Source organism: Oryctolagus cuniculus, chromosome 7 (genome assembly GCF_964237555.1).
Source record: "Oryctolagus cuniculus chromosome 7, mOryCun1.1, whole genome shotgun sequence".
Lineage (NCBI taxonomy): Eukaryota > Metazoa > Chordata > Mammalia > Lagomorpha > Leporidae > Oryctolagus > Oryctolagus cuniculus.
In genome coordinates, this window is record NC_091438.1 from 139,230,227 (window position 1) to 139,248,924 (window position 18,698).

The following is an 18,698-nucleotide window of genomic DNA, read 5'->3' on the forward strand; positions in this document are numbered from 1 at the left end:
CTTCTCCATGGCACCTGCAATGCTAGTGTTTAGCAAGTCAGCAAATTCCTAGCCCCCGTGCTTGGGCCCCATGCCTGCAGGGCCACTGGTAGGTTTGGGGTACAACTCAGTTTGGAGGGGTGGCAAGAGGAAGAAGAGAAAGAAGGCTGAGTATAAAATTTCTAGCTAAAGTCTAGGCCCTTGAGCAGCCCCTCTGAAAGCCTGCTAGTCAGCTGTTCCCCTGCTCCCTGTCCTGGTCTAGTTAGGACTGTCGGGAAGTCAGCAGTGGCAGCAAGGCTGGCCCGCCACGCTTAGCCCAGCCTTGAGAATGAGTTGGAGGGGCAGAAAATGGCCAGCTCTAGGTATGGCAGTGGTGCGCATGTGTGGTGCCAAGATTTCGTGTGGAGAGATTTTTGGGATAAATCTTTTTTGTAATTTTTTTTGTAGTTCTGGCTGCTGATGTTTCTATAACAAATCCCCAAAATGTAGAGGTCTACCATGACTAAACAAGGAACAATTGACTGAGGTCACAGTGCAAAGAATTTACACTCTCGCCCAAGGAGGATTTCTCTAATTTTGAAGCAAGTGAAGGAAATTATAGTATCTTTTCTTCTAAGGAAAAAAAGGTCATATCCTACTCTAACCTCCTCTTTTTTAAAAAAAGATGTATATATTTATTTGAAAGTCAGAGAGAGAGAGAGAGAGAGAGAGATTGATTGAGATCTTCCATCCACTGGTTCATTCCCCCATCCATTAGTTCATTCCCCCAATGGCAGCAACAGCCAGGGCTGGGCCAGGCTAAAGCCAGGAGCCAGGAAATTCATCCCAATCTCCCATGTGGGTGGCAGAGTCCCAAACACTTGAACCAAACCTTCTGCTGCTTTTCTCAGGCCATTAACAGAGAACTGGATCGGAAGTGAAGCAGCAGGGACACCAGCCAACACCTGTATTTGATGCCAGTGTCACAGGTGGAGACTTGACCTGCTGTACCACACTGCCGGCCGAACCTCTTCTCTTCCAGTCTGTGCCTGAGCTGCGTCTGATGCTTTAAGTGCATTTTCTCACCTATTCTTGAAAATAAACCAATGAAACCTGTACTACTATTTTGTCCATTTTACAGAAGAGGAAAACGAGGCACAGAGAGGTGCAGTCACTTGGCCAGGGTCATAGCCATTTATACTATGCTCTAGCAGTGTTTGTTCATTTTCGTAGTCCCGAGCTCTCTCCCTGCCTCCGAACTCTCTCTCACGACACTTTGCATTTGTGGAGTTTCTGTTTCCAAAGCGCTCTCCCATATCTATTATGTTCCGCTTTTGCACAGCTTCTGTAAGGGAGAAGCGTGATGCTGCTGCATTGGTGCTGGCTAGTGAATGGCCCAGCTAGGTCCAGAGCCCGGGCTTTCTGAGCAGGGCGCTCGTCATCTCCCATTCACGCCCATCACTTGGTGCCTCTTGTCTTTCATTGTCCCTGTCTCTCCACCTCCAAGTCCAGGAGTGTGCGTGCTATTGAGAGCAGTGATCTGGACCAACACGTCTGAGTAGAGGTGTTACTGTCTGCTAACAGCTTTAGAGGTTCCTGCTCAGACAACTTTGCATTTTCCCTGGGGTGCTTCAGCACCTTACCCTGGGGCTCTTCATCAGGAGACTGAGATCCACCAGTAGAGCTTCAAGGTTTGTTCTTCCCTCACTTAGCAAATAATGACTATGGCTGGCCAGGCACCATGTTAAGCATCAGATCTCTAAAAATAATAGAATTGCTGCCTGGTGAAGAAAACCAGCTGTCTTACTGTGTTATCCAAGTGTACAATAAGGCACCGAATCCAGGCTGGGTTCAGCAGGGAGGCCTGTAAGGGGAGTGGGCGTGAAGGCTTGAATGGCAATGGATGAATGGGTTCTGGCCAGGGAGGTAGAGAGGGAGGGGCCAAAGCAGAGGGAAGGTCTGGGCAAAGGCATAGACGGAGTGTGACTGACGGTCCTGGAACCTGCTGTAAGTGGGCACTGACTGTGGGCACATGGCAGATGCTGGATGTGGACGTGTGGGAGGCAGGCCCTGTGAGTGGGCAGGGGCTGGGTGCTGCATGGAAGTGTGTGGCAGGCACTCTATGTGGGTGTGTGGTAGTGTGTGGCAGGCAGGTGCTGTACATGGATGCATGGCAGGCGGACGCGGAATCTGGGCCTGTGGTGGACATGGTAAGTGGGCATATGGTAGGCAGACGCTGTATGTGGGCACGTGGCAGGCAGGTGCTAGGAGTGGGCACCTGGAAGGCAGGCCCGGAGGCTGGAGAGAAGTAGGAAGACGCTAAACTGAGCATGCCATCATTCTCCCCTGCCGGCTCAGAGAGGCTTGGGGGTTCTGACTCTCCGCAGGGGACTGCCCCCCAGCTTCTAGCCCCCTCTTTTAGGAGCCTCAGCAGGCCATCTTATATCGTAAGCAGAGCTGCTACTTCATAATCTCCCACAAGGTTGACAGTGGGGCCCCTTGGAGCAGGGCTTTCAGAGTTTATGGGCACCAGAATCCCCCAGCAGGCCTGGGAAGACAGGGGCTGCAGAACCCCACTCCCAGAGTTTCTGCAATCTTGCATTTTTGGAGAGCTGCCAGGGAACCACGTTTGAAAAGCCCTGCCTTGACACCTGTAAGCAGTCACGTTGACGAGGCTGTTGCCTGCACCTCCTCTTTACCCGCAGGTTCACTGACCATCTGGGGCTGTCAGGCTGCATACTGGCCGGTCAGTAATGTCTCAGGGCTGCCGCGACAGCTCCGCAGGTCTGTGGAAGCAGGGGGGCTGCGGGCCAGGCCCCCTCTGAAGTCTCTCCTTGCCTCCTCCCGGTTTCCGGCAGCACCAGGTGTTCTTGGCTCGGGGCAGCCTCACTCCTGTCTCCACCTCCACCTTCTCCTGGCTCTCTTCTCCCTGTGTGTGTGCCTCTCCTCACGTGGCACTCGAGAGTAAGGTCACGACTCCTCCTGGGTCAGGGGCCCGTGCAAGATGCAGGCTGTGGATCACCTGGCCTTAGCAGGCGTGGGCAACCTCTCTGCCAAGGGCCAATCTGGATATTTATGCCATCATTTCCTGGCCATTTGAAACCACCAGGTTAAAAATGAGCCTGCTACAGATGTAGTGACTCTCAAAAGTCCTTCCGAGGTTGCCTTGGCAGGGCCACACCTGATGATCTTGAGGGCCTTATAGGCCCGCGGGCCAGACGTTCCCCACCCCCCACCCCCCACCCCCGCCTTAGAGCAAGGAGGCTAAGGCTGCCTGCATCTGGACAGACTCACCCTTGGGCCTCAGTCCCCAGACCCTCAGCTCCCGCATGATATGCGGCTTGGACTGCTCGCCCCTCCCAAAGGACTGGGTCCTTCTTCCTCACATGCTCCAATGAGCCAGCGCCGGTGTGTAGTGTAAATATGGGAATACTTGCAGTCTGCCTCTGATAACTGATAAGGAAACAGTAAGGCATACATTGGTGGTGTTTGTTGCACAGTGCAATTCTCTAGTGATGACGAGGATGACATGACTGGCTTTTACTTCTCATCCTGCCTTCCAGCCTTGTTGGCCTTCATTGAGGTACTTCGGTTTCTAGAGACATGGACTGGCGACAGGGAGGGAGAGTGGTGCCAGGTTTGAGCTCAGGCATCAATGACTTCCAGCACCATTGCCAGGCCCCTAGGTGTCATCAGGACCCTTGGGCTCGGGCAGCAGCATAGAGGTGAGGCAGTCTCCCCTAAGGCACCAAGGTCTAGGGTCTGCACCCTCTGCTCTTACAGCCTTAGGCCTGGGACAGAGAGGAACCAAAGAGCCATAGCAAAGGACCCCTTCCCCCACCTCTGCAAACTCCCTGCGCAAACCACTACAGGCGTGATGATCCCAGCAGCCCTTGTGGGGGTGCCTGGACCTCTCACTTCCCGTCAGGCTCTGATTCTATTAGAGAAAACCTCACCCCGCCTCACCCCAGGGACTCAGGCTAGGTCTGGAGAGCTCTGCTCTCAGTGTCTTTCCCCTCTGCTTCCCTGAAACCTTGGTCACAGCTGTAATCCACAGCAAATGGCTTTCCCTGACCCTGGGGACAAAGGCCTAGTGTTCCCGAGACTCGGCGGCTCCTAGGAGGGCAGAGCCATCGGTGTTTCTCCAGCTGCTGGTCTCGGCCTGCGGGCAGCAGGGACCTGTAATAAGATCACCATCCACGCCAGTTACAGTCAGCACATCGCTCAAAGTGGTCCCTTGCGGCTGGGAGGGGAGGATGACTGAAGTAGGAATCGCAGCCCGGCAGAGCCTGGGCTCACACAAAACCACACAGTGCGCTGGAACCCAGCGCTGGATGTCAGCCATTAATGAGATCTGGCTGTGGTTCACAGTGGGAGTCCACAGGGCCGGGAAGCCTCGAGGAAGAAATAAGGAACAAGTTAGAGAAAGAGAAGGCAGAAATAAGAGTAGGGATGAAAAGGAAATTGGGTAGAGGTGGGTAAATTGCTGGACACCCAGACATAGTGGAAGTGTAAGGAATTCAGACTTCCCAGTGGGGAGCACAGAGGGCAAGGCATAAAGAAAACCCACGGATACCCCCGGATCCCTCCAGGAACGCCTCCTCCAGGAATGCCTCCTTGACTTCCCAAGTCCAGGGCTTGGAGGCAGAAAGCTACTCTATTGATCCATCCTTCCTGGTTGATTCTGCTTTTTCTAACTCAAGTTCTCTTCTTTTTTTTTTTTAAGATTTTATTTATTTATCTGAGAGGCAGGATTATAGACAGAGAGAGGGAGAGACAGAGAGAAAGATCTCTATCCACTGGTTCGCTCTCCAGATGGCCGCAACAACAGCAGGAACAGGGCCAGTTCAAAGCCAGAAACCAGGAGCCAGGAGCTTCTTTTGGGTCTCCCAAGGGTGCAGGGGCTCAAGCACTTGAGCCATCTTCCACTGCTTCTCTAGGCCATTATCAGAGAGCTGGATCAGAAGAGGAGCAGCTGGGACATGAACTGGCACCCATTCAGGATGCTGGTGCCGCAGGCAGAGGCTTAGCCTGCTAGGCCACAGTGCCAGCCCTCAGGTTTCCTTCTACTTGGAAAACAATGAGCGTGACATATGGAGGAGCTAACTTCTAAGGTAGTGTAAGTCCTCAACAGCTCAAAACTACTGGGTTTTCTGGGGGTGCCTTCCCTGGTCCTGGATGGGGATTTAAGGGGCCATATCACCTCCAGTAAGTCACTTAATCACTCAGAAGTGGGCCTCACTTTTTGCTTAGGAAAAATAAGGGAGATTATGGTAGTAGTGTTCAGTTTCTTAACCTGGTTGATAGGTACATAGTCAGATTATTACCTTTACCTATACATTATATTGAGAGATCATTTTATAAGTATAAAATATTTAGGGGACATTCGTTAATAACTGGCAGATTCAATTCAGTGATCTCAGTTCTTTCCAGTTCTGGAAATCTAGTATGTTCTGATGTGGATTTTGCCTAGTGTCACTGAAATAGGGGCTCAAGGTGTGATTTTTCGGTGAAATTACAGAAAGGGTAATGGGAAGAGCACTGACTTTGGAGCTGGGCCTGGTTTTGAATCCCAGTTCTATAATGACCTTAGATAAATTACTTAGGTAAGTTTCTCATTGGCAAGACTTGGATATTCATACCTACCCCATAAGGGCGATCTTGAGTATATATTAATAAAGTGCCTACTATATAGTGCTTGACAAACAGTAGGCACTAAGTAAGTAATCATTTTACTAATATAGATACCATTGATGGGTGTTACTAGAATTAAATAATAGGTGGTTGATGCTTTATACTAATTTGGGAAAATTCTTCAGTTGAGGTGTAATTCAGCTTTCAGATGAAGAGGATGGAAGATGGTACATTTCAAGGAATCCTGATTAACAACCGCTTATGGAAGGAAGCACCAGGTATATATGGAAAAATATGACATGATCCCTATTTTCCAAGAGCTCAGATCCAGTGGCAAAGGTAGACAGAGCCCCAGGCACAAAGTGTTGTAGGAGCGGTCGTCCAAATGGATGACTGTAAGCAAGAATGTAGGACCTAATTTGAAGGGCATAAGAGGAAAAGAGTTAAATAAGGTGCCATTCAGTACATGGTTCACAGCAGAGACTCATGTTCTTTGAAGATCTAAGGAGTAAGTTAAGTGAAAAATGGAAGGAAGGCATTTCAGGGGATGGGAACAGCAGGAGTAAAGTCACAACTATGAGCCACAGAGGTGGGGATAGCAAGGTGTCCACAGATTCAGGTGGTGTGCAGCAGTGCTGATCCCAGTGAGAATACGGTGTGGATGACATTGGGGAGGCAGAATAAGACCAAGGTGGGCTTCACATACCCCAGTGGGTAGCTCAGCAGGGAGTTGTGTCAGTGCAAGAACAGAAGTAATTCAACAGATGATCCAGGATAGTAATCCAAACTGCATGGTGCTGGCATAAGAACAGACACACTGGGGCCGGCGCTGTGGTGTAGCAGGTTAATGCCCTGGCCTGCAGTGCCAGCATCCCGTATGGACGCCGGTTCGAGTCCCGGCTGCTCCACTTCTAATCTAGCTCTCTGCTATGGCCTGGGAAAGCAGTAGAAGATGGCCCAAGTCCTTGGGACCCTGCACCTGCATGGGAGACACGGAAGAAGCTCCTGGCTCCTGGCTTCGGGCTGGTGCAGCTGCAGCCATTGCAGCCAATTGGAGATTGATGGAAGACCTCTCTCTCTCTCTCTCTCTCTTTTTACTCTCTTTATCTCTACTTCTCTCTGTAACACCTCTTTCAAATAAATAATAAAATAATTCTTTAAAAAAAAAAAGAACAGACACACTGACCAATGAAACAGGATACAGAGCCAACAAATGAACCCATGTGTATGGCCAATTGAATTTTGTATAAGGTACAAAACACACAATGGACAAAGGTCAGTCTCTTTATTAAATGCTATTGGAAACACTGGGTATCCACAAGCAGAAAAGTGCAATTCTTTTTTAAAAAAATGATTTGTTTTATTTATTTCAAAGGCAGAGTTACAGAGGAAGAGAAAGGGAGAGATCGTCCATCCACTGGTTCAGTCTCCAAATGGCTTCCAAAGCTGGGGGCTGGGTGAGTCCGAAGAAAGGAGCCAGGAGCTTCACTAGGTCTCTCTCATGGGTGCAGGGGCCCAAGTGGTTGGGCCATCCTCCACTGCTTTCCCAGGCTCATTAACAGGGAGCTGGATCGGAAGTGGAGCAGCTGGGACTCTAACTGGTGCCCATATGGGATGCCGGAGTTGGAGGTGGCAGCTTAACCTGCTACACCACAACACCAGGCCCTGCAACTGAATTATTATCTCATGCCATATATAAAAATCAACTCAAAATAGATGAAAGACTTAAGTATAAGACCCGACACTGTGAGCTACAAGAAGGAAACAAGGAAATATTCACAAAATAACACTTCAGAGATATACAAGGGTACTTCAGGAAGTTTGTGAGTAAATTGGATTAAAAGATGAGTTCATCTTGATACAAAAAGAAATTTGAGGGGTGGGCTCTGTGGTGCAGTAGGTTAAGCTACCGCATGTCACATCACAGTGCTGGTCAGGTCCCGTCTCCACTTCCCGTCCAGCTTCCACTGATGGGCGTCCTGGGAGGCAAGAGATACTTTGGTCCCTGCCACCCCCATGGAGGACCCAGATGGAGATCCTGACTCCTGGCTTTGGCCTGGCCCAGCCCTGGCTGTTGCAAGGGAATTAGCTGAGAGAAGGTATCTGTCTCTCACTCTGCCTTTCAAATAAATACAATAAACTTTAAATAATAATTTTTAAAATGAAATCCACGCAGCTTTCCATAATATACATTTTCCATAGACTTCTTGAAGTGGAATCTAAAAAGAAGAAGAGGAAGTCGTAGAAGTCAAGAGGAGACTGACAGCTGCCCAAGGCGAGTGTGGGGGCATCAGGGGAACAGTGAGGCTGGTCAAAGGGGTACAGTTTCAGTTAGGCAGAGGCATAGATTCCAGGGACCTGTCCTTCAGGAGGGTGACTGTGACAAATAGCAATGCACATATCTCTCAGAATTGCCAAAAGTAGAGTTTAAATGCTTTCACCACAAAATATAAGTACATGAATGGATGGATTCAATCAGCCTGACTTAATCATTCCACCTTGTAATGCTGTATATATCAAATACCACATTGCATACCCTAAGCACATATAACTGTTGTTTGTCAATTAAAAATAAAACTCAGACAAAAGCTTAATATATGTGAGATACTTTTTTAATATAAAAGCTTAATAAAATAAAAGCTTAATATATGGGAGATATTTTCTAATATATGTGAGATACATTTTTTAAAATGACATGACGACAACTAGAGTGAGCAAGCCCAGCAGCCTCCCTGCCAGCATTTACCCAGCAAAGAGCACAGACTCAAACGTGGCTGTCCATCGGAATCCACCGCAGCCGAAAGGCAGAAGCAACCCACATGTCCCTTGGCAGATGAACGGATAAACAGATGCCGTGTGTGTGGCCATTCAGCCATAAAGAGCAAGGAAATTCTGATCCATGCCACCCTGTGGCTGAACCTTGGAAACTAAGCTGAGCGAAATCAGCCAGACCCAGAGGACAAATACTTCATGGGTGGACTCTGATGATAGATCTAGAACACGTGAGTTCACAGAGACAGGGAGATGAGAGGTCACCAGGGGCCAGGCAGGGGGCAGGATGAGCCGAATGGGCAGTGATTGCCCAAGAGTTAATAGCGTTTCTGTTTCAGATGATGACAAAGTTCTGGGAATCCATAGCAGGGATGGTTGCACAACATTGTGAGTGCGGTTAATGTTACTGAATTGCAGATTTTAGTCCAGCGGTGGGTGTTTGCCTCGTGACTAAAATGCCTGCATCCTGTGGCAGCCTGGATTCCATTCCCAGCTCTGGCTCCTGACTCTGCTAATGCAGACCTTGGCTAAGGCAGCAGGCGATGACTCAAGTAATTGGGTTCCCGCCACCCACATGGGAGACCTGAATTGAGTTCCTGATTTCCGGCTTCAGCGCTGGCCCAGCCCCAGCTATTGCAGGCATTTGGGGAGTGAACCCAGTATGTGGGAAGCTTGCTGTCCCTCTGCCTCTCTGATGCCTCTAATCAGAGTCTGTGCCTCCTTCCTTCCCCTGTCTTTTGCATGAGTGATTGCGAGAGAGCAGGCAAGAGAGTGAGGGAGCACACACTTGACAGTTGTGGCTATCAAAAGCATGAGATGGAAGAGAGGGTGCCAGCCTGCTGGAGAGGAGAGCAAGTGGCAAGTTCATGTGCTGTCTAGGTCCAGGGGAGGAGGAGCAAGCTCAAGCAAGGGAGTCCACAGCAAGTGAGGGAGAACTGGAGCATGTGACAAGGGAGGGAGGCACAGACAGAACCGGACAGAGCCAGATGCAGGGAGAGGCGGTCAAGGGCAAGCGAGTGGGGCCAGGAGCGAGCAGCGAGGTCAAGAATAGAGGGAGCTCATTAGAGTGAGCCAGAGCAGCCAGGCACGATCAATCGCAGGAGGCCAAGAGGGCAAAAGCAGAACGGGAGTGCCAGGAGCCCACAGGGGAACAGCGAGCGAGCGTGCTGAGTGTGCCGGAGGGGGAGGGCCGCCCAAGGAGCAGCCAGCAAAGACCCATGGAGACCGGGAACCCAGGGAGACCCAAAAGGCAAAGCGAGGAGGAGCAGCAGAAGCCGAGAAGGACACAGTGGAGAGGGAAGGGCGAGGCATGCTTGTGGTAGCAAGAAGGAGGCAGGTGGGCAGAGTCCAAGCGGTGTCTCCCGCCTGGGTCCCCAGGAGGCTAGGGTAAGGCTGGCCCCTGCGGGAGAGCGGTGGCTGTCCTCACCAGGGCAGGGACGGTGTTTGTTCCGTAAAGGAATGCTGTGCCGTCCTTAGATTGTGTCTTGCTTTATTTCTCAGCAAGGATCCAGGTACACTGTCCACCACATCTGCATTAGACAGAAAAAGAAAGTTAAGGTTGAGGCTTGCTCACTGGGATGTGGCTTATCCTAGCCTCTGATTTACTGTGGCTACTACCCTATTTTCCCATTTTATTTTTATTTTACTCTATTTTTTTTAAGATTTATTTATGTGAAAGACATAGTTACAGAGAGAGAAGAGACACACAGAGAGAGCTCTTCCATCTACTGGTTCACTCCCCAAGGAGCCACAAAAGCCAGGACCGAGCCAGACTGAAGCCAGGAGCCAGGAACCAGGAGCTTCTTCCGGGTCTCCCACGTGGGTGCAGGGACCCAGGGCCTTGGGCCATCTTCTGCTGCTTTCCCAGGCCATAGCAGAGAGCTGGATCAGAAGTGGAACAGCCGGGACTAGAACCAGAGCCCTTATGGGGTGCCAGTGTCGGCGTCACAGGTAGCGCTTTCCCTGCTACACCACACCACCAGCCCCTTCCGTTGTATTTTCTCTGTGAATACTTCCATTGGGAATTCCCAGAGTGGCTCAGTGCTTTGGGAAGGGAGGAGAGGAGCTCTGTGGGGGTTCCTTGTTTGAACAGAGCTGCCACTTGGTGGCTTGTTGCACGATGATCCTTAAATTTCAGTTGAGGGGGCTGGTGCCGTGGCTCACTTGGTTGATCCTCCGCCTGTGGTGCCAGCATCCCATATTGGCACCAGGTTCTAGTCCTGGTTGCTCCTCTTCCAGTCCAGCTCTCTGCTGTGGCCTGGGAGGGCAGTGGAGGATGGCCCAAGTGCTTGGGCCCCTGCACCCGCATGGGAGACAAGGAGGAAGCACCTGGCTCCTGGCTTCAGATCGGCGTAATTCCGGCTGTGGCAGCCATTTGGGGGGTGAACCAACGGAAGGAAGAACTTTCTCTCTGTCTCTCTCTCTCACTGTCTAACTATATCTGTCAAATAAAAAAAAAATCAGTTGAGTCTCATCTACTCAGTTTTTTCAGTTTCTGCAAGATCGGGAGCTACACGTCCCTAGAACAGAAGAGAAGGTGGATTTCCACAGAGCAGGGCTGGGCCACACTTATTGACTTTGCCGTCTCACTGACTCCTGCATCAGCAACTTTGTGAGCAAGCTGAACAAGCCAGTGGCCGGAACGAGCCCCAGAACAGAGTGGGGCGCAGGACGAAGGGAATGGGGGACTAGGGGCCTTGGACTGTGCAGGAAGAGCAGGTGTACAGCACCCGGGGTGGGGGAATCACTGCCTGAGGCCCAGGTCACGAGTGCCGACTCAGACTGCTTTGGCAGCTGTAAGCAAGTCGCTGCTGGCCGCCTGGGAGTGGCTCGGGCTTCCCAATGCCCAGCACTGCGGTTTATGAGTCTCTGCCCGCACCTTTTGCAGCCCCCAGTGAAACCCACCTGGACTGAAGAAGGCAGCCTGGGGGGAGGCCAACAGGACGCCAACGCCGACTTCTGTCCTTGGCACTAGTCAGTGCTTTCGTGGATGCAGAAAATCACATTTGTTTCACTCCTGAAATTAGTATAAGCAGCAAGCACGGGGTTGACTGATGGAGTGATGGAGAAATGCTATTTTTACAGCTAGGAAAGAATGGCAGAAGGAAAGGCTTCTGCGTAGAAATGAGATTGTGCGGAACAGCCGGAAAGAAGCACAAGGAACCTGACCTCAGATCTGGGTGTGCCTCTCCCACCGCCCGTCCCCTCTTTCCAGCCCCTCTCTGTCCCCAGCATGGAGCCTCAAGGGGAAATGGAATTTCCAGTTCTGTTTGGAGGCCCCAGGATGCTCCCTGCAGGAACGGGAGGTTTCCAGAGGCTCTGCCAAGTCCGTCTTGGAGCGGCCCCATCCCCTGGAGCCAGTCTGCAAGAGCCAGGCTGGGCACGGTGCTGATAAACCACACGCAGCAGCACGTGGGTGCCTGACACTCTGCTGTGCACCCGTCACATGTTGCTCTACGCTCCCGACCGGGACAGATGAAGAGTTAGAAGGTCAGGCAGGTGCCACTCGCAAAGCTTTGCGGCTAGAAAGTTTGAGAGCCAGGTCTCAAAGCCAGGTCTTTCTGACTCCAAAACATGAGGATTTTTTTTTTTTAAGATTGATTTCATTGGGGCCAGCGCTGTGGCATAGCAGGTAAAGCCGCTGCCTGCAGTGCCAGCATCCCTTATGGGCACTGGTTTGAGTCCCGGCTGCTCCACTTCTGATCCAGCTCTCTGCTATGGCCTGGGAAAGCAGTAAAAGATGGCCCAAGTCCTTGAGCTCCTGTACCCATGTGGGAGACTCAGAAGAGGCTCCTGGCTCCTGGTTTCAGATTGGCTCAGCTCCGGCTGTTGTGGCCATGTCGAGAATGAACAAACATATGGAAGACTTCATCTCTCTCTCTCTCTCTCTCTCTCTTTTTTTCTCTCTCTCTGCCTTTCAAATAAATAAATAAATCTTTTTTAAAAAACGGGTTACCTCTTTGTGGCTTTGTGAAAATGATTAAAAATAGATTTATTTTATTTATTTGAAAGGCAGAGTGACAAAGAGAGACCCTCCAACTATCTGTTGTTCACACAACAGCCAGGGCTGAGCCAGGCCGGAAATCCATCCTGGTCTCCCTGGTCTCTCCATCCACTGCCCCACAACACAGGCCCCATCAAAACCCTAAGGTTTGAACCCATTGCTCCACTTAGCACCCTGCTCAGCGTTCGATCAGACAGCACTCAGTATGGACTTTGTAAAGAAAACAGAAACTTCTAACCTAAGTGAAGCTCCTCTGGCTTTGAGCACAACACAAAACAAACACTTCCGTTTATTTTGTTACCTCCTTCTCTGCCTCTTTCTCTCCTGTTCTCAGCAGATCTGTAATCCTGCCCCTTGTGAGTTCTCTGAAGTTCAGTTCCTTCATCCCAGAGAGAAAGAGGTCGAAGGGGTGAGAGGTCCTAGCTGAGGTCACTGCCAGGGAGAACGTGATAGGAAATCTGCCCCGCTGTGCCGGCTTGACCACGTCCCCGCAGCACGACCGGATCGTGGACTCCGGAACCAGGCAGAGCTGATTCAGGTCTCACCTGATGAAGGCAGCCTGGCCCCATCCTGGTCACCAGTGTGTCTCAGTACTTCACGCCACAAGCCGTGTGGGAAGTCGTGTACGCATACGCAGTCACTCCTCTGTGTTCCTGGGGGGGGGGGGTGCCTCCGGGATCCCTCACAGACGCCAAGATCTGCAGGTGCCCCAGCTCCTCGCCTGGAACAGCGCTGTGAATGCACAGCCTCACAGACGTCACCTGTGCACACTCCCCGTGCTTTACGTCTTCTCCACACCTCAAACACCTCACGCACGAATTGTTGAAATCTTCACTCTATAAAGTTGGTCCTCTGTGTATAAAGTTATCTGAAAATGAATCTGAATGGAGAATGGGACTGGGAATGGGAGAGGGAGGAGGCGGGGGGATGGTGGGAGTTGGGGTGGGAGGGCAGGTATGGTGGGAAGAATCACTACATTCCTAAAGTTGTACTTATGACGCTTGTACTCATTAAATTAAAAAAAAAAAGAGTAAAAAAAATACCTAATTCACAGTGAATGCCAAGTACATAGTTTGTTGTATTGAGTTGTATAAGGAATGGTGTCAAGAAAAAGCCGTCTGCGTGTATCTAGTACGTATGCAGATTTTTCCCCGCTTATTTTCCACTCTCAGTTGGTGGAATCCACAGATGCCGACCACACAGATACGGAGGGCACGTGCTAGGAGGGCTGACGAGGGCACGTGCTAGCATGCGTTTGCCGCACATCGCCCCTCTGCCTCTTCTTTTCTGGCAGCCGCCTGCTCTTCTGCCATCTGAGCACCCTGACTGTGCCACCCATAGGCCATGGAGAATGAGCCACCAGCCCCGCACACCTCCGGCAGCGCCAGTGTCACCAGCAGCACCAGTGGCTCCAGTAGCAGCAATGGCGGCAGCGGCAGCAGCAGCGGCAGCAGCGGAGGAAGCGGCCGTGCCACGGGGCCCCAGATTTCTGTGTACAGTGGCATCCCTGACCGGCAGACTGTGCAGGTAAGATTCTAACTGATCCAGGAACTGTCATCCTTAATGATCTACAGGGCTGGCCCAGAGCGGGTTGTGGCATGGTCTGATGGATAACGTACATGAGTGGGTTGGGGGACATAGATTTGTGCGTCATTAGAATAGGAGAGTGAAGCAAGAGGGGCCGACCACGGAAGCTTGGCGAGGGGGAGGATTCTCAGCAGGTGGAAAAGCTGCTGTCTCCTGAGGTGAGGACTCAGATCCCAGAGCGCCATTTTGGGAGAGTGGGCGGGTTAAGAGAGTAAAGGGCAGATGGGAACAAGATGACTCAGCCGTGGCCCAAGCCCACCGCGCCCATGGCCATGGCCCTGTGAAGAGCAAGCTGCAGTTTTCCAGACAGAGGACCAGAAAGGAGCAGCCAATGAACCCTTGTTTGAAGCTTTTTACCCCCCCCTCCCCGAAGTCTGCTGAGCGGCATCACCAGGGCCTCCCAGGTGCTGCACGCTGCTGCAAACACAGCGTGACCGTGCACTGCCAGCTGCTGCGTGCCCAGCAGTGCGCTCAGCGTTTTGCAGACTTGTCCTCCTCCTGCGGCTGTGTGACTGCTTGTTATCAGGGACGGTTCTAGAGCTGAGAAAACAGAGGCTCGGAGAAGGTAGCAACTTGTCCAAGGTCGTTCAGATAAAGACCAGATGAAAGAACCTCTCTCCCACCCCAAGCTCCTGTTCTTACTCCCTGCCGTGTCTGTTAGAGGCTCCCAGGCCTCCTGTCCTGTTAGAGGGCAGGAAGGAGAGGCTGTGGCTGAGACACGCGTTCTCAGAGTGGCTTTGCTGTTGTGCTCAGGATCCACTGGAAAAGTGACCTCACCCTGCTTGGCTTGAGGCCCGGAGATAGACAGGAAAGGGAGGAATCCACAGCAGACAGTAAGCGGGCCTGAGAAACCTGATCTAAGAAGACAACAGACACTCTAACCTGCACCCCCCCCCAACACACACACACCGGTGCCTCTGCCTGCTGCTTAATAAACCCGAGTTACCTGCTCCTGCCCCCCCTGCCCTGCCCACAGTCCCCTCCCCCAGCCCCTGGCGCATGCACATCTCAGCTGCTGGACATCAGGACGTGCCTTTCCTATCCCAGCTCAAGACAGAGGAGGGGAGTTGATATAAAAGGGGTTCCAGAGAGGCACGCACTCTGGAAAAAACAGGAATGTGAGGGGAAGGCGGATGAGCTGGGTGCAGTGGGGGTGTCGGCAGAGACCCCAGAGCCCACGGGGGAGCGACAGTCTCAGCCTCTTCACGGAAGCCTCAGTCTGGGCCCAGACGCTGTTTGGTCCTGGAAGTCCTGCTGGCCTGTCCCAGGCAGGGCCGAGCGTCGGGAGTGTCCCTGTGGCTGGGATTCAGAGGAAGCAGGCATGGCTGGGGCCAGTCCAGGACGTCCCCAGGAAGAGAAGGCAGGAGGGCAGTGGGGGGAGGAGGAGGAGGGGGTCTCTGGGGCTTGGGAGAAGACCGAGGGTCTCAGGGCTGCCAGGAAGGCCTTCGCTCTTCGTTCTTCCGGGGGCCAGTGGGGATCAGAGCAGCCTGTCCTCCCCTCTTGCAGAAGGCTGCTCAGCCACCCTGGGCAGTAAGGCCCGAGAAGGGGAGACAGCGACCGGAAGGAGGAAGTGGGAGGCAGAGAAGAAGAGCTGGGGGTGCTCTGCAGAGCCCAGGAACCTTCTTCTAGGGCTTTCTGCTCAGCTGTGGCTGAGCTAGGGAGCCGCACTGCGCAAGTCTTGGAGCTGCAGCCCCCACCCCCACCCTAGGGGACTGTGTCACCTGTGCAGGGAGTTCAAGTTTGGCAGCCATTGTTGATGCTGGAATAGCACCCCTGGCCCCTGGCGTGGCACTTCTGTCCCGAGAGCTGCTCAGGGCCCGGTGCTGCTTTCCCTCATGTCCCGAGGCAGTGGCGCGGGAGCAGACTGTGCTGGGGAGAGGTGCAGGGGAGAGGTGCAGGGGAGGCAGGGTGGGCGTTTGTAAAGCTGTGCACGTAGCCGTCTGCCCCATCCCGCTGCAGAGCCGGCCTTCGTCACGGTTGGGGCACGAGCGGCTGCGGAGAGCCGGGCCTGCCAGGCCACTGAGGCTCCCCGCCTCTCCCACCTTCCCAGGTGATCCAGCAGGCACTGCACAGGCAGCCCAGCACGGCGGCCCAGTACCTGCAGCAGATGTACGCCGCCCAGCAGCAGCACCTCATGCTGCAGACCGCAGCCCTGCAGCAGCAGCACCTGAGCAGCGCCCAGCTCCAGAGCCTGGCGGCCGTGCAGCAGGTGAGAGCCACAGGTGCACCACGCGCTGCCAGGGGTCGCGGCGCGGAAGCCAGGCGGGCCCTGCGCGGGGGCTTCCCGTGCCCGCTCTCTCTGAGGCCACACGACTGTCGTCATCGCCTCTGACAGTGACGAGCTGAGCCCAAAGCCGCCCGCCAGCCAGGGCAGAAGTACAGGGAGTTCTCCCCACTTCCCTGCCCCCAGGAGAAGGACCGTGGACTCCGCAGGGGCATCCGTGGGGAAGGGCTTGTCCGTCTGATGTTCTCCTCCTACTGGCTGAGAAGAAGAGTTCATCCATTCATTCATTCATTCACTCAGCAAAATACTTTGCACACCTACTGCATGCAAAGTCCACGTCAGACTCTGGGTACCCTGGACTCTGTCTTCTTAGAGTTTATAGTGGGGATGCAGAAAAAAAAAAAAAAAAAAAAAAAAAACAGGAAGCCATAGAAACAAAGAAACAGACTTCAGTGTCTCAGCTGTGATAGGCACTATGAGAGGGCAGAACAGCTCCTTCCCCTTGATGACAAGTCACAAAGATTTGTGACAAAGAGGGCTCCTCCCACTGGGTGGCAGGCGGCAGGGAAGCTGGCCAAGGGGAGGGGGCAGCCTGGGCAGTCCAGAGCACACTGAGGCCTCAGCCCGGGGGATGCGGGTCGCGGGCGAGGGACCGGCCAGAGCAGGGGCTGGAGAGAGCTGGAGATGCCCACGCTGGGAGTGGCCAGCAGTCCCAGGGCTGTGCCTCGGCGCTCGGTCTCGTTCAGTGCCCTCAGCAAGCCAGCGGCAGCGTGGGACCACGGTAGCCCTGCCCTGTGCAAGAGGAAGCTAGGAAGCTGCATGATGGGGCAGGCGGGCGGGGGGCTCCGGGGCTGCCTTTCCCACCACGGGATCCTGCGCAAGAGAGGCTGGGGGAGGCGTGTCGCTGGAGCCCAGTGACTGGAGCTGCTTCTTCTTCCAGGCGAGCCTGGTGGCCAGCAGACAGGGGAGCGCTTCCGGCAGCAGTGTGTCCACGCAGGCCCCGGCGCAGCCGTCCTCGGTGAGCAGCGTCGGGGAGCCACGGCTGAGGGCCCAGCTCTGGCCAGCCCCTTCCTCCTTGCCTGAGACGCTCTGGCTGTGGTGAATCCTCACCCACGCAGAACTGGGGCTGTTCTCCCGCCAGAAAAAAGAAGGCGGTGGTGGGGGGTGGGGGCAGACTTTGGCAGGGGTTAGCACACCACTTGGGGTTCCTGCATCCCAGGAGTGCCTGGTTTGAATCCCAGCTCCTCCACTTCTGATCCAGCTTCCTGCTAATGCGCACCCTGGGAGGCAGCAGATGATGGCTCACGTGCTGCGTCTTTGCCACCCACATGGGAGACCCAGATGACGTTCTGGGCTGCTGGCTTTTGCCTGGCCCAGCCCTGGCTATTGTGGGCATTTGACTCTCTCTCTCTCTCTCTCTCTCTCTATCATCTCTCTCTATCTCTATCTCTATATCTCTCCGCTCAGGCATCTCTGTGCCTAGGCCAGAGACAGGGCAGCATGGGGGGACAGGGAGCCTGGTGGGGGTAGCTCCAAAGCCCAAGGGCCAGAGAGGGTCGCAAAGGAGGCCGAACAAACCAAGGGACAGAAGAAGGGGAGAGGAAGTGGCTGAGGGATCGCCGCTCACAGCAGAACCTCCCGTTTCCCGTCACTCCTGTCTGTCTGTCCCAGCAGATCAACCTGGCAGCCTCCCCAGCCGCAGCCCAGCTCATCAACCGGGCTCAGAGCGTGAACTCGGCGACAGCCTCAGGCATCGCGCAGCAGGCTGTGCTGCTGGGCAACACATCTGCTCCAGCCCTGACGGCCAGCCAAGCCCAGATGTACCTGAGAGCACAGATGGTGAGTCCCAGCCAGCCAGGCCGGGGCCCCACGAGCCTGGGGGGACAGGGGACAGAGAGGCCGGGAGCCCAGGAGGCTGTGGGGGTGGGGCAGAGAGGTTGGGCCCGGGGCGGGGGTGGGGGGGAGCTGAGTGACAGCTTTGGTGCAGCCTCAAGACTCAAGCAAGGGTGGGGTTCCAGGCTGAAAGAGCGAAGTTACCTGTGACGGCTCCTTTCTCTCTCCTCCCAAAGCGAGGCGGAAGTGTCCCCTTCTTATCAGAAAGCACTCCTCAAAATTCACGAGGGTAGGTGATGCAGGAGTCTGTACCCATGTGGTCCTGCCCACTCGGGCATCCACATGCCCTACAGAAGCAGGGTCTTGCACGGACTGGCTGCCTCCAGCTGCAGGGCCCTTGTCCCAGGCAGGTCAGGGGATCACCAGCACACCTGCAGTCCCCCCTTGCACGTGTCCTGAAGGTGCCCTTTAGAAGCGTAGCAGGCTCTGAAAGAAGCCTGTCCGGGGAAGACAGCAGCCGAGACCCTGGGAGGCAGGAGGAGCGCTGCGTTGGGTCAGGTGTGTGTGAGGTGCGAGGCTCCCCCTCGGGCCTGGGACTCGCCAGCCTAAAGACAGTGCCATCACACATACCCTGCTGTGCTTCTGGGGCGAGAACCTGGCACCCAGGGCCTTTCTGGGTCCACTGCC

General features: G+C 53.8%; 1 protein-coding gene and 1 long non-coding RNA gene across 8 annotated transcripts in view; one reads left to right on the forward strand and one right to left on the reverse strand.

The window, feature by feature from the left end:
* Window positions 1–18,698, forward strand: part of PHC2 (polyhomeotic homolog 2) — a 117,985-nt gene that overhangs the window by 54,506 nt on the left and 44,781 nt on the right. For 6 of the 7 annotated variants that reach the window (XM_070078788.1, XM_017350218.3, XM_070078790.1 and 3 more), the window contains exons 2-5: window positions 13,662–13,894; window positions 16,005–16,163; window positions 17,119–17,196; window positions 17,853–18,017. In XM_070078788.1, the coding sequence (XP_069934889.1) occupies window positions 13,712–13,894; window positions 16,005–16,163; window positions 17,119–17,196; window positions 17,853–18,017 (585 nt within the window). In that variant the 5' untranslated portion in view covers window positions 13,662–13,711. The remainder of the gene's footprint in view (window positions 1–13,661; window positions 13,895–16,004; window positions 16,164–17,118; window positions 17,197–17,852; window positions 18,018–18,698) is intronic. The other variant, XM_070078789.1, reaches the window with a different exon arrangement.
* On the reverse strand, window positions 8,189–13,664 carry LOC138850685 (uncharacterized). Its single transcript, XR_011390789.1, has 3 exons — window positions 12,669–13,664; window positions 11,269–11,380; window positions 8,189–9,893 (listed from the first exon to the last, which is right to left on the reverse strand). It is a non-coding gene; the product is annotated as an uncharacterized lncRNA (long non-coding RNA).